The sequence below is a fragment of the Triticum dicoccoides genome, chromosome 1B (assembly GCF_002162155.2).
Source record: "Triticum dicoccoides isolate Atlit2015 ecotype Zavitan chromosome 1B, WEW_v2.0, whole genome shotgun sequence".
NCBI lineage: Eukaryota > Viridiplantae > Streptophyta > Magnoliopsida > Poales > Poaceae > Triticum > Triticum dicoccoides.
In genome coordinates this window covers 97,199,906-97,214,859 of record NC_041381.1, presented here as the reverse complement: position 1 = coordinate 97,214,859, position 14,954 = coordinate 97,199,906, and the positions used below count along the sequence as shown (strand labels likewise).

General features: G+C 49.2%; 1 protein-coding gene and 1 pseudogene across 1 annotated transcript; both read right to left on the bottom strand.

Moving 5' to 3' along the window:
* Positions 1 to 3,124: 3,124 nt before the first annotated feature.
* Positions 3,125 to 12,979, bottom strand: LOC119301903 (annotated as a pseudogene).
* A 1,027-nt stretch (positions 12,980 to 14,006) lies between these two features.
* Positions 14,007 to 14,862, bottom strand: LOC119301893. Its single transcript, XM_037578889.1, has 3 exons — positions 14,567 to 14,862; positions 14,354 to 14,426; positions 14,007 to 14,259 (listed from the first exon to the last, which is right to left on the bottom strand). Exons 1-3 carry the CDS (start codon positions 14,794 to 14,796, stop codon positions 14,254 to 14,256), a joined length of 309 nt encoding a protein of 102 aa, XP_037434786.1. The 5' UTR covers positions 14,797 to 14,862; the 3' UTR covers positions 14,007 to 14,253.
* Between the last annotated feature and the right edge of the window lie 92 nt (positions 14,863 to 14,954).

Below are 14,954 nucleotides of genomic sequence, written 5' to 3'. Positions count from 1 at the left end.
CGGTTGGAGCCACCAACTGGGACCAAAGGCCTCTTTTCAGCAGCCCAAAGGGCGGGAAACGAAGACCTTTGGTCCCAGTTGGTGCCGCCAACCGGGACTAAAGATGCGCATTGGTCCCGGTTTGAGCCACCAATCAGACTAAAGAGGGGCATTGGTCCCGGTTGGAGCCACCTACCGGTACCAATGGACCCGTCTAATTACTTATTTATTTTCTACAACTGTTTTTTGGTTGATTCTTTCTGCAACTGTTTTTTTAGTCCCACCTCGCCAAGCGAGAGGCACTCGCAGTTGTTTATAAGCCCTGAGTGCAGAGATGATGAAGAAGAGGCTCAATGCTCACCTGCACATTGGTTAGCTTCAAGCCTTGAAGATTAGGGTAGACTGCACAGAGCTATGTGCAGTGCAGTTAACACTATTCCGAAAGGCTTGAAGCAAATTAACGAGCATTGCGCCTCTTTTTTATTTTTAATGACCTTTTACAACTCAGAAATAAAAAGAAAAAAATAAATGTAGCAGAAAAGAAAAAAACTATATAAAAAACTACTCAGAAATAAATAGAAGGAAAAATAGTTTTGATTAACTTTACTAAAAAATGAGCATAGATGCTTATTTTTATTGATTTATTAAAACTCAGAAATAAAAATAAAAAGATAAATATAGCAGAAAAGAAAAAAACTATATAAAAAACTACTCAGAAATAAATAGAAGAAAAAATAGTTGTGATTAACTTTACTAAAAAATGAGCATAGATGCTTATTTTTAATGACTTATTACAACTCAGAAATAAAAAGAAAAAAATATATATATCAGAAAAGAAAAAAAACTATATAAAAAACTACTCAGAAATAAATAGAAGAAAAAATAGTTGTGATTAACTTTACTAAAGAAATAAGCATAGATGCTTATTTTTAATGACTTATTACAACTCAGAAATAAAAAGAAAAAAATAAATATAGCAGAAAAGAAAAAAAACTATATAAAAAACTACTCAGATATAAATAGAAGAAAAAATAGTTGTGATTAACTTTACTAACAAAGATGAGCATAGATGCGCTTATAGAGAAAATTCGACCTAAATTCATAATAAATTTCTACTAACTTGAGAGAAATTCAGTATGAATTTAGGTCAAATTCCGTGTATAAGGGCATCTATTTTCATTTTGAGAGGAGCTCAACATGGCAGAGAGGGAGGGGCTTATAAACCGGTGTGAACCCCCTTCGGTTGGCGAGGTGGGACTAAAGGGTAGCCTTTGGTCCCGGTTCATGCCTTCAACCGGGACCAATAGTGGTGGGCCAGGAGCGCGGACCATTGGTCCCAGTTCGTCCCACCAACCGGGACCAAAAGGTCCAGATGAACCGGGACCAATGGCCCACGTGGCCCGGCCGGCCCCCGGGGCTCACGAACCGGGTCCAATGCCCGCATTGGTCCCGGTTCTGGACTGAACCGGGACTAATGGGCTGGCCCTGCCTGGACCATTGCCCCCTTTTTGACTAGTGTTTATGTTGTTGATATGATGTGTTATGATGTGTTGCAAGAAGTTGGGTGCCTCGGCGTCGACAAAACCCTAAGAAGTTACTGACATATTAATTTTTTAAATCCAAAAAGATTGCACACAAATAAAAACCCTAAGAAGTTACTGACATATTAATTTTTTAAATCCAAAAAAATTGCACACAAATAGTTTGGCCTGGGGATTGAACCCAGGACTAGTGGGTAGTAACCAGGGGTTCAATACCAATAGGATAGTGCTAGTGATGTTGTTTTAGTAGCATCCGCAATTTTACTTATATTTAGTTAGGTACGTTGAGGCCGACAGCGTGCGTTGAGGCCGGCAGCGTGGTGAACGTCCATTTAGTATAACTAGTCGTTTCGGTTTCTGCCTTTAATACGTGTCCACCTACCGCTCGCCGCCCGCACTGCCCACTCCTCTTCCCCCTCTCTCCCGTCGAAACCACCGCCGACAGCAACCCCCACCGCCATCGCCATGGACTGGCAGCTGGCCATCGAAGAGTTCGTCGTCAACAACCACGAGTTGCGCGCGCAGTACAGGGAGATCGCGTGCTAGTTCCCCAGCCTGGCGATGCTGAGGAACCATGCTCGCGGCCTAGTGAAGGTGATGACACCTGCCGAAAGACAGCGTGCATTCCCTGTCGGCCGCACCATCCCACCGGCGACCATTCTCCTGTGGGCGATGCGCGAGGTGCAGCGCTCCCCCGACCCCAGGCAGCGCGCCCGTTGGTGGATGTACCGCTCATCCACCACGCCGCCGGCCGCCGCGGATGACATCACCGAGGCCGTCCTCACTCTCCCAGCCCACATCAACAACGCCTACTGGGAGAGGCGCAATCCATGGGTGCTCCGGCCAGACGACGACTCTGATGTCGAGTCCGAGTCCTCTGACAACTATGACTCTGACGAATCTGACGGCTACTCCTCTGACGACGAGGTGGACGAGGTCGTCATACTCTCCTCCGACTCCTCCTCCGACAAGCCTGATGTGCAGCTCCTGGCGCCCGTCCTCCATGCCGTTGAGGGGCAGAAGAACAGCCCAATTGATGTGGATAAGCTGTCGGAGGTCGCCGACAACCAAGAGCTTGTTGTTGTCAAGCAAGAAGAGGAGGGCGGCGGTGAAGAGGTGGTGGAGCCAGCGCCGGCCAAGAAGAAGAGGGCGGCGGTGAACAACAATGAAGGGCGGAGCTCCCAACGCCTGAAGATACTGAAGAAGGAGGAGTGACATGCTGTCTTCAGTTTCTTCAGTAGAAGAAAAAGTTCAGTTTCGTCAGTTCTATCTATGTTAGTTTGAACATGCTATCTATGTCAGGCTATGTTAGTATGAACTTGCTATCTAAGTTAATATGAACTTGCTATCTATGTCAAGCTATCTATGCAGATACTATATATGTATGCCAGCAGTATTCTGTTAGTATGCCAGGTACAAACTGAACTTAATCCAAGGTTCACCACAATAACAAACATAGTTACTCTCAGACATAGTACTCTCACAAACAACATACAATCCAAGGTTCACCACAATAAAGCTTAACACATTCCAAGCTTTCCTCCATAGCTACTACAAAAGACATCATTGACACACATGGTCAGACAACTCTCAGACAACACAACTTAGTCCTCATCACAAATAGCCTTGATCTGGTGAAGCTTCCTCTTGTTGCTATCATCTGCTGTCTTCAGCTCAACAATGCAGGAAGCAAGAGTTCTCTTCTCCATGGTCAACTTCTCCTTCACTTTCATCAGCTCAGCAATGCAACAATCCAGCTTATCCTTCTCTTTCTTCAGGTCATCCTTCTCTTTCTTCAGGTCAGCATAGCAAATCTCCAAAGTCCTTGTCGGTGTCAAAACCGGCGGATCTCGGGTAGGGGGTCCCGAACTGTGCGTCTAGGCGGATGGTAACAGGAGACAAGGGACACGATGTTTTACCCAGGTTCGGGCCCTCTCGATGGAGGTAAAACCCTACGTCCTGCTTGATTAATATTGATGATATGGGTAGTACAAGAGTAGATCTACCACGAGATCAAGGAGGCTAAACCCTAGAAGCTAGCCTATGGTATGATTGTTGTTCGTCCTATGGACTAAAACCCTCCGGTTTATATAGACACCGGAGAGGGCTAGGGTTACACAGAGTCGGTTACAATGGTAGGAGATCTACATATCCGTATCGCCAAGCTTGCCTTCCACGCCAAGGAAAGTCCCATCCGGACACGGGACGAAGTCTTCAATCTTGTATCTTCATAGTCTTGGAGTCCGGCCAATGATGATAGTTTGGCTATCCGGACACCCCCTAGTCCAGGACTCCCTCAGTAGCCCCTGAACCAAGCTTCAATGACGACGAGTCAAGCGCGCATATTGTCTTCGGCATTGCAAGGCGGGTTCCTCCTCCGAATAATTATAGAAGATTGTGAACACCAGGATAGTGTCCGGCTCTGCAAAATAAATTCCACATACCATCATAGAGAGAATAATATTTACACAAGTTCAATCTGCTGACGTATTTCGTGGCGTGACGTCACACCACGGCCAAGCCTTTACTCGAATCATCTTTACTATACCACCTCAGCGCGTTTAGCGAAGCGGTTTCCTTGGCACGTCTTGTCGAAGCAGAGATCGTGTCCCCTTATTCCGGGATTCTCATCAATACGGACGTGGGTAACCCAAACGTGCCCGTTGGCCCGCCCCCTCCATCGAAGGCGAGTCCCAAACGGTTACGGGAACGACTCTTGGTATTCAACCCCTTTATAACGAGACCAAGGCCTATTCCTTTTCTTCAATCCTCCGTCGAATCCGCCCCTCGCCCCGAGTTCCAACACCCGAGGCTCCAGATTCGGGCGCTTCGGACCTTCGGCAATGTCCGGCTCCGACCTCCAGGGCCGGTGGATGCCTTCTTCCGTCACGGAAGGAGATGTGCTAAAGCTGAGGGACGCTAGGTATCTAACCGGCGAGATTTCGCATAGGTTGCCCGCCCCAGGGAAAGTTATTCCCACTCCCGAGCCTGGCGAGAGCGTGGTGTTCGTGTCTCACTTCCGTCGGGGTTTAGGCTTCCCGATGGACCCTTTCGTGAGGGGGCTCATGTTTTATTATGGGCTGGAATTCCATGACTTGGATCCGGAGTCCATCCTCCACATCTCATCGTTCATTGTTGTATGCGAAGCCTTTCTTCACACCACTCCTCACTTCGGATTGTGGCTCAAGACCTTCAATGTGGAGCCGAAGATGATTGAGGAGCAGCAGGCAGAGTGCGGAGGGGCAGTTATAAGCAAGAGAGCTGACACTCCGTGGCCTGAGGGCTATTTTCAAAAGGAGCTTGGTTTGTGGCAACAGGAGTGGTTCTACATCACCGCTCCTAGAGGCACCAGATGGGTGGCGTCGCCTGCCTTTCGCTCGGGCCCTCCACAACGGCTGGCGTCATGGGTCAACAAAGGGCTTGACTGGGGGCCATCCAAGGATGTGCCACTATTGCAGGGCCGCATTCGAGACCTCCAAGAGAGGGAGATCAATGTGGTTGTAGTGGCGCAGGTCATGCTGATTCGGCGCCTTCTGCCCTGCAAATGTCGCCCCCTCCGCCTGTGGGAATTCAATCCGGAGGGACCGCGAGCTCTTCAACATTTCATGGGTGCGACGCCCGTGCAGATGTACAAATTGTTCTTCGGATCACAAGAGATGTGTCCGGACTTGACCGAGGATGCATGCCTGAGCTGCAATCGCCCGGATACTCAAGTAAGTAGTCCTGTGTCCGGACATGCCGTCCGTTCATTTATCATAGACTTGCCCTTTAACCAGCTATCCCTTGAACAGGAGTGGATAGCAAAAGCAAAACTGATACGGTGTCCAGCCCCCCTCCCTGAGATCACACCGGATCCCGTGTTAGTCAAGATGCTGGAGGTTGCGCCTTCGGAAGAGGGCGAAGGGGACAACAGGAAAACTACCGCCTCCGCTAAAGAGGTTCTCAAGAAAGGGGGGATCGAGAATCCCTCCCTCCAGGGGGAGAAGAGGACCGCTTCTGAAGATCCAGAGGCCAAGGCCTCCAAGCGGGGGAAGAAATCTTCACCAGAGGGTCCTGCACCAGGAGAAGCCCTGGCCGCACTATTTTCCCAAGGGAATCAGCCCTCCAGCGAGCCATAAGTAGAAAGGGGAGTTTTGTAATAAGGGACATCCCTGTTTTTATTTCTGAGGATAACCGAAGTTTCTACCTTGTAGTTCGGATCTCAGCCCTTCTCAGCAGAGCTCATCTTCGGGGGATCTTCGTCCGGAGATGATAGAGAGCGAACCGCCTCCATCTGCCGCACCGTCAGGCGGGGCGGACGATCCTGAGGTATCGTCGCGGAGGGTCTCCCCGAGTCCGGCGGGGCCAGAGAGTGCGGCACCAACTGGTGTACGGCCGGAGGAGCTGAAGGATCTGCTCGGGTGGGCGTCTATCTTAGAAGATCACCGTACGTTGATGAGTATGGTGATTGAAAGGATTTCATCCGCTGAGAGCGGGTTGCATGAGGCCGTCAGAAGTTCACTGACGGGGTTTGAGGTACGCGAAAAATGATATACCTTTTGACAGTTTTGCGCATAGAATGCGCCCTGTATAGATAGTAGCCCCTGAGACTCGGTACATTGTCAAAGGTGACCGCGTGCCGAGGATCATAATCTCACTTGTAAGATGTCGCCTTTCCTATATAGGTGGCGGAGCGTTCGGTGGCCAGCCGGACTGATAGATTTGCCGAACTGAAGCGGCAACTTGACGTTGCGGATGCGGACATTGCGATGGTCAATAAGCGACTTGACGAGTCACAAGGTATGTGGCTTCTCTGCGGACGCCTTGTAAGGGAGCTTGACGCTCGTGCCTTACAACATGTATGCTTAATGCAGACTGCGCCGCTGCTATGGAGGACCTTCGGGCGGAGCTTGCCCAAGCCAAAGAGCAAGCCAGAAAAAGTAATGTGGCTGCCCTGAAGGCGGCCGAAGAGCTAAAAGCCGAACAGGCTGCTCACTGCCGAAGTAGGGAGGAAATGGCCGAAATGGCCGTGAAGCTGAAGGATGCTACCGATCGCTATGAGTTTCTTGAAAGAGAACGCCGAGCGGAGCAAGAGGACCTGAAGAAGGCCACCGCCGAAGCCAAGGATGTCCGCTCCGCGATGAGGGCTATAAAGGAGGAGCAATGTCAGGCCGGGGATACTGCGGCTGGAAAGCCTTTTCTACTGCACAGGAAATTCACGGATCCGAAGTATGCTCAGTTGGGCCAGTTGTGGGGTGCGGAGGATGCTTATCTCAATTTGGCAGCGAGTGCCGCGGACGCAGTCGCGCACTTCCGAGGCCAAAAGGATCACGGAATGGAAGAGCTTTTTTGGTCTCAATTCCACAATCCGGAGCGTCCACTTCCGTTAACCGATCGGTTGGCTGAGTGGGCTGAGCTGAACAGTTGTCCGGTCTTGCCATGAAGGATGTCGTGGCTCATCTGTGGCCGAAAAGGCCCGAGCCGAAGAGTTATTTTGGCTTGGTGCAGCAGTTCCTTGATGCGGTGACGCATATCAAGGCGATGAAGCGGTCGGCATGCATAGAGGGTGCACGGATGGCTCTCGCCCGTGTCAAAACATACTGGGCGGAGATGGAGGCCATCGATGTTGCATCCCAGGACTCGGACAAAGGCCGATTACCAGCCGAGCACTATTTTGAGGAAGTCCTGCAGGGCGCTCGTTTAATAGAGTCGCAGTGCTCGAAAAACGTTATGTTCAAATGACATGTATGATTTGTGAAACCATGTTTCAAATATAATATAAGGCCTTTTATACTTGGGCGTTCAAGTGTTGAAATACCTCCTGTGCGGCCGTTAACATATATGTGTATATAACCTGAAAGATGGCAGTCTTCGGCTTCAGCCCCCACGCACATAGTGCGGGGGTGTTTGCAAAAAAAGGCGCATTTTCACACTTAATCCAACGTCTTGGTCCTATGAAGGAGGTGATAGCGTAGAAAACTAGGCAACCTAACTATAATGCTTTATCACTTTCACTTAGTCATAGGAGTTCGATGGTGGGGCTACTATACAGCCCCCAGGTGCACTGCGCTCTCCGAATTTCGGGGCGCGTATGTGCCTGACCGGGAAACGGTCCTTTGTTAAAGCGGAGGAATTCTAAACATTCCGGTGGTCGATCGAGTGGTTGACCAGTCTCTCCCTATATCATGACAGTCAGTTTTCGGCTTTCTCTACTGAGGTGCTCACCTGGACGAACCGGGGCACAATCGCAGTAGTTCTCCTGGTGCCGCGTTAGCCGATAGAGCGGAACGTAAGGCAGCAAAACACAGGAGCCGGGCAAACCCAACATTTGACCAAAGACATGATTCGGAGCTGATGCATATAGGGCCTAACTCGAGACACCGAACACTCCCTAAGGTATTCGGTCTTTATGAAAACGGGCAGAACAATGCCCGAAGCCCCTAGTGTCCAGGTACGCGCAAAAATTTTTGACGCGGCTGATGCCAAAACGCCAGATTCCTCCTCGGTTATAGCAAAAACCGGGGGATGTGTATCAACAAGAGACAGTAAAAAAGGTTTACATAGGGTCTTAATCTGAAAAGAATCCTTACATCGGGTCCCTACTGCACGTCTGCGCCTGTGTCTCCGTTGTGCCGTATCCTGGACGGGTGTCGCACGGTGTTCATCTGTAAAAGAGTAGAACTTAGTTGAAAAAGAGTCCGTGCGAAAGATGTATTTTGAAATAAACAGAGTATGATTCAAAGAATGAATAGAATGGAGATTTATTGTCTCTTTTTGTGCATGCGTGGAGCCCCTTGTAAAGGGGTACGTGGCTAGTAAGCCCCTTGTTTATTTATATCGGACTCGCCTAACCGTGTCCGGGGTCTTGAATGACCTGTTTAGGGGCTTTGATCAGCAGAGCCGGATTAGTGTGTGGCTGTCAAGGCAGTCTCACGTTCTTCCGTGGTCGAGGAACACTCGAAGTTACCCTTTAATGAGATGATGCCGCGTGGACCAGGCATTTTGAGTGTAAGAGACGCGTAATGCGGTATTGCGTTAAAGCGGTCGAAAGCTTCACGTCCCAATAGTGCTTGATAGCTACTTTTAAATGGGGTGATGTGGAAGATTAACTTTTCGCGACGGAAGTTGTCAGATGAGCCGAACACAACTTCTAGTGGTAGAGAGCCCGTACAATGGGCATATTGGCCTGGCATCACTCCTTTAAAGGAAGTGTTGCTATGGCGTATTTTGGTTGGGTCTATCCCCATTCTACGGATTGTATCCTGATATAGCAGGTTTAGATCACTACCGCCGTCCATTAGGACATGTGTAAATTGTAGTCCGTTGATTACAGGATTTAATATCAAAGCAGTCCATCCTGCGTTCCGAATATTCCCGGAGTAATCCTGATGGTCGAAAGTGATTGGTTTTGACATCCAGTGTCGGGACTCCGTTGGGGTGGACCGTGCGGTGCGTACTTTAATGGGCGCCGCTCTATTTTTTCCTGTTGTCACTTGAAGTGAATTTACTGTTTTGACCTCTTGTGGGAAATCCTTTTGTTTTCCGGTGCTCTGCTTGTGAGGTTCTTCATCGTCCTCACTTGGTGTGTCTAGCCTCTTGTGTTCGGCGTTAAGTCGGCTGGACTGCTTGAAGACCCAATAATCTCTGTGGGTTTGGTTTGCAGGCCTCCCGGGGGTACTGTGGATTTGGCATATCTCGTCCAAGATTTTGTTTAGGTTGGATAGCTCGTCGTTGTTCTCCTTGAGAGGTAGTTTTTGGTTGTTCTGCCGAGAGCTTTTGAATCCGGCGTTGATTGTCGTGCTCTTTGGACCATTTCCTTTAGTCCGACGCTGGTCCTTGTTGCGCCGTGGTTTCCCATTTCCATCTCTAACCTCGGATGTACTTGGGTCGCTGGTGCTGCATCTTGCCAGCCAGCTATCCTCTCCCACACAAAAGCGGGTCATGAGGCTTGTTAGTGCGGCCATTGTTCTTGGCTTTTCCTGGCCGAGGTGTCTGGCGAGCCATTCGTCTCGGACGTTGTGCTTGAAAGCTGCTAAGGCTTTGGCGTCCGGACAGTCGACTATCTGGTTCTTTTTGGTGAGGAACCTGTTCCAGAATTTGCGGGCTGACTCTCCGGGCTGTTGAGTTATGTGACTTAAATCGTCTGCATCCGGAGGGCGGACGTAAGTCCCCTGAAAATTTGCCTGAAATGCGTCCTCAAGCTCTTCCCAACTTCCAATGGTATTTTCTGGGAGGCTTTTGAGCCAGTGCCGGGCTGGCCCTTTGAGTTTGAGGGGTAAGTATTTTATGGCATGGAGGTCATCTCCTCTAGCCATACGTATGTGCAGGATGTAATCCTCAATCCAGACTCCGGGGTCTGTTGTTCCGTCGTACGCCTCTATATTTACGGGTTTGAATCCCGTTGGAAATTCATGATCCAGCACCTCATCGGTGAAACATAGGGGGTGTGCGGCGCCCCTGTATTTGGGTGTGCCGTGATTTTCAAATACTCGACGTGTTGTGTTACCTTCTGGAGCTTGCTTTCTTGGCCCATAGATGGATCTAACCGGGCCATCCTTTTTGTGAGGATCCTTATGTGGATCGCGTGCCAATTTGTGTGCGGCGCCGCTTGCCGCTCTTTGTTTGTCATGTGGTCGTTTATCCGACCGGGAGGCCTCTTTGTTTTTTGATTTTTGGGCTCTACGGCCTCCTCGTCAAATTCGGGCAACACTTTGCGCTTCGGGTAGCTCTTTGCTTGGCGACTATTGCCGTATTTGTCTGCGGTCTTGAGTACTTTGCTCCATCTCATTCTTAGTACGTATTTCGCTGTTTTGAGCTTCCGCTTCTGCTTCTTCAGGCTTCGTGCAGTGGCGACGAGCCTTTTGTGGAGGTTCTTCTGCTCCAACGATGTGTCCGGCGTGAGATCATCCGAACTGTTGTTTTCGCCGGGAATGGGTTGTTTATCCAATTCATCCTGTTTGGATGGTTTCTTGGTGGCATGTTCGTCGTCCACTGGTTCGCCCTGCTCTACGGCTGGGTCTGTATGTGTGTTGTGTTGTCGAGGCGGGACTTCGGGCGGCGCTTGCGGCGCCGTTCCGGCTGTTTTTGGGGGAATTATCCTTCGCTGTGTCCCGTTGTTCCTCGTTATCGCTTCCTTTTGGTGTATCCACCATATATACATCATGAGTTGGGGTGGCTTTCCAGTGCCCTGTGGGCACTGGTTCTTGATCGTCTCCGGCATCGTCGTCCATATCGTCGATATCTTCGGAGTCGAAGTCTAGCATGTCGGTTAAGTCATCGACAGTGGCTACGAAGTGGGTGGTGGGTGGGCTTTGAATTTCTTCGTCGTCCTCATCCCAACCGTCCTGGCCATAATCCGGCCAGGGCTCTCCTGATAAAGAGAGGCACTTTAGCGAATTCAGGATGTCGCCGAAAGGCGAGTGCTGAAAGATGTCCGCTGCGGTGAACTCCATGATCGGCGCCCACTCGGGTTTGATTAGCAGGGGCGCGGAAGGTTTGGGGTCCGGAGAAGAGTCCGGCACCTAGGAGTCACAAGCTTTACAAGGGACAGGGTCGGTATTCGGCTCCATCGTCGTAGCAGCCCCCGAGGCGGTGTCTAGCCACCCATCCTCGATTGGCGCAGTCGGCTTGGAGTTAAGGGTCAGAACGGACTCTTGTGGGGCCTCCAGGGCACTGTCCGGCGGTAGAGCTAAATCATGCTCATCGTGGCAGTGCGGCGCACTCGGCTGTGGCTCGAATCCGTCAAAGATCAAGTCTCCGCGGATGTCGGCTGTATAGTTTAAACTTCCAAATCTGACCTGATGGCCAGGGGCGTAGCTTTCGATCTGCTCCAGATGGCCAAGCGAATTGGCCCGCAGTGCAAAGCCGCCGAACAAAAAGATCTGTCCGGGGAGAAAAGTCTCACCTTGGACCGCGTTGTTGTTGATGATCGAAGGAGCCATCGGGCCTATGAGCGATGGCATAGAGGAACTCTCAATGAAAGCACCAATGTCGATGTCAAAACTGGCGGATCTCGGGTAGGGGGTCCCGAATTGTGCGTCTAGGCGGATGGTAACAGGAGACAAGGGACACGTTGTTTTACCCAGGTTCGGGCCCTCTCGATGGAGGTAAAACCCTACGTCCTGCTTGATTAATATTGATGATATGGGTAGTACAAGAGTAGATCTACCACGAGATCAAGGAGGCTAAACCCTAGAAGCTAGCCTATGGTATGATTGTTGTTCGTCCTATGGACTAAAACCCTCCGGTTTATATAGACACCGGAGAGGGCTAGGGTTACACAGAGTCGGTTACAATGGTAGGAGATCTACATATCCGTATCGCCAAGCTTGCCTTCCACGCCAAGGAAAGTCCCATCCGGACACGGGATGAAGTCTTCAATCTTGTATCTTCATAGTCTTGGAGTCCGGCCAATGATGATAGTTCGGCTATCCGGACACCCCCTAGTCCAGGACTCCCTCAGTCCTCTTATCAGAGCTCAACTTTTCCTTCTCTTTAAGATGGTTGAACTTCAAATTCCTAATGACACTGGCTTGAGCTACATGAATTTGCTTTAACTGGTCAACAACAGCCTTCAATTTCTTGATCTCAGCATCCTTTGTCATGCTGCTTTCCACACTCACTGAAATGCTCTCAGCATCATTCTTCTGGTTTACCTTAGGCTGGCTATCCTTATAATCCAATAGGTTGTTCACATCTTCAACAAGCTTCTCATATGTCTCCTGCAACTCTTTTTTCTGCTGTGTGAGATTGTGTGCAGTGCTTGAATGCTCCAGGCATGCCATCTTGTTATCATGCTGGCTATGCTCATACATAAGCCACAGCTTATGAATAGCATTCTGCAGATGCTCTGGCCAATGCTCATCTACCCACTGCACTAATCCACAATTTCCAACACCCTACAATACAAAAATTCAGTTAAAAATTACAGACATTACTTACAGATTTAGTTACATAGTTGATTCAGTTAATGTACTAGAATCAGATTCATTTAATGATGAATCATTATGAAAACTACAACTAAGAACAGTTCCTATGATCCCTAGAACTAAATTCAGTAAATATGAACCCTAGAACATGAACAGTATCTATGAACCCTAGAACATGAACAGTACCTATGAACCCTAGAACATGAACAAGAATTGGAATGCTGCAAACAAAACTTGAAACTTACTTCAGTGGCACAGGCAATGAACCTCCTACCAGTGCTTATCCCCTCAACTGCAACATATTTTCTCCCTGGATTCCCATGCTCACAAATCACATTCAAGTCTCAGCAAGACCCTCAAACGACGGTTCATCAATTGTAGCTGGGATTTGAGAAATCCAACAAAAACTTGTTCAAATCGAGCAATGTTGAACCCTAGAAACCCTAGAACACAAATGAGCAACAAGGTTCTGACCTTGAGAGGGGAGTCGTCGGAGGAGATGTACTGCGCGGCGGAGCCCTCAGTGCTCTCACAGTCGCTCCAGGACACCATGGCAGCCGGCGGCCGGCAGCGACCGGAGAGGGGAGGAGCAAATGGGAGGGGAGCGAGCGAGCGTGGGAGCAGAGAGAGCGAGCGTGGGAGCAGAGAGGAGAGCGAGCGAGATCTGGTCGGGCGCGGGCGGTCTGTCTCTGCCGACCCGACCGCGTCTGTCTTAAGCAAACGTCGCCGTCAGCGCGTCCATTACGCCACATCACGCATATTGGGCCCCACCTGTCGAAAACGCCCTCAACCGCGCGAAATCACATGTTCAGTGCAATCTGCAAAACTGTTACTGAATCCGCGGTGGATTTTGCAAATGATTAGCGACCGCCAATATGCAATGGGTAACTTGGCCAATTTGGAAAAAAACGAAGTTGTTTTCTGCAAGATAAGCTCCAAATGTGGTGGTTTCTTGCAATTCACTCGGCGTATGTATATATCCGTACGTGGTTGTTATTCAGCCATGCGAAAATCAGGAAGCATATGGTCTATGGGTGCAACCGTTGAGAGAGGGTAGCATGGGATACTCACAACCGATTTACTCCCTCCGTTCGTAAATATTTGTCTTTTTAGGATTTCAAATGGACTACCACATACGGATGTATTTAGACATATTTTAAAGTGTAGATTCACTCATTTTGCTTCGTATGTAGTCATTTATTGAAATCTCTAGAAAGACAAATATTTAGGAACAGAGGGAGTAAATGACAGTGGGTGTTTAGTCATTTAGTCATATTTTCGCTAGTTGCGGCAGCTTTTTTCATTTTATTCAGTTTTGCTTGAGAACTTGTATTGAACTATGTACATTGGTGCTACTTTGTTTAATAAAATGGTTGTGCGCATCGATGCAGAGGCCGGATAATATATCCTTCTTTTCAAACAAAAGCTAATGTATCCCCATGTTTTCTATCTCAATCGGTTCCTCGCTTGTATCCCTCTTTGTTTCTTACGTTCTTTTGTGTCCTTCCCATTTGTATTTCTTTATATTTGTGCGGCTATGCTCTATTTAATCTGTCAATACTAAAGCGCCTAACGAAATATTTTCTTTCTCGAACCCAGAAGATTACAGAATCCAAGATACACAGCCTAAATAGGCCACCGGATATCCTCCCCGAATGGGCACACCAACAAAATAAAAAAAACGCCTAATGTATTCTCGCTGAGACGAAAGTAAAAAGGAGCTCCATCACCAATCTCCACTGACTAGGCATGCAACCACCACTGAGCATGCAACCACCACTGGGCATGCAGTGAGCACTGTGAAAGCTCACTCACGTCACGTGCTTCTACAGCTGAGAAACAATTAGGCATGTACTCAGTAGCTTACAATTGCGTTCTGAACTCTGAAACAAGGGATGAGATAGGGAGGGGCAAAATGTGCGTTACCTCGGATAGAGAGGCCTGCGGATCTCCAACCTTCTCCAGGGCCGAGACAAGGTTTTTCGTGGCGAAAATGATGCTGAAGAAATGAAGATCGATCGCAAGCTTAGCCAGAAATTTATTAAATCAAGCAAATTGAACCACACGTGCACGGCTGGCTCGAGTGTGTGCTTTGTGACGATGAGTTGGAGAGTGAGAAAGAGAGAGAAAGAGGCATACGGTTCGTAGTCGTCGCCGTCGAGATGGAAGTGGCTGTCGCCGACCCCGCCCTCGCCGATGAGGTGCATCGAGATTGTGATCTTCTCCCCCGAGTCGGCAGCCGGGTACCGCACCGTCATGATCACCTTCTTCCCGACCTTCTTCCCTCCAGACGGATCGGCAGCCACGAGGCCGGTGAGGAGCAGGAAGAAGAAGACGGAGAGGAGGGTGAGGTGGTAGAGCCGAGCCATGGCACACTTCAACTTCAACTGCGTGAACTAACTGTGGCCGGCCAAGCGAACGAGATAAGCATATATGGACCGGATAGGTAAGAGCAGAGCGGCGTGAACTGCGTGAACTACCGCGGATGCATAGTTTGCCACTATGGGTTTCAGGGAGAGACGTTGGT

Bases quoted from the DNA above. Each gene is read 5' to 3' on its own strand.
- LOC119301893 (XM_037578889.1), bottom strand. From the start codon at position 14,796: ATGGCTCGGCTCTACCACCTCACCCTCCTCTCCGTCTTCTTCTTCCTG. The intron at 14,427-14,566 runs GTATGCCTCTTT...TCATTTCTTCAG, and splicing joins GACGGCGACGACTACGAACC to CATCATTTTCGCCACGAAAA.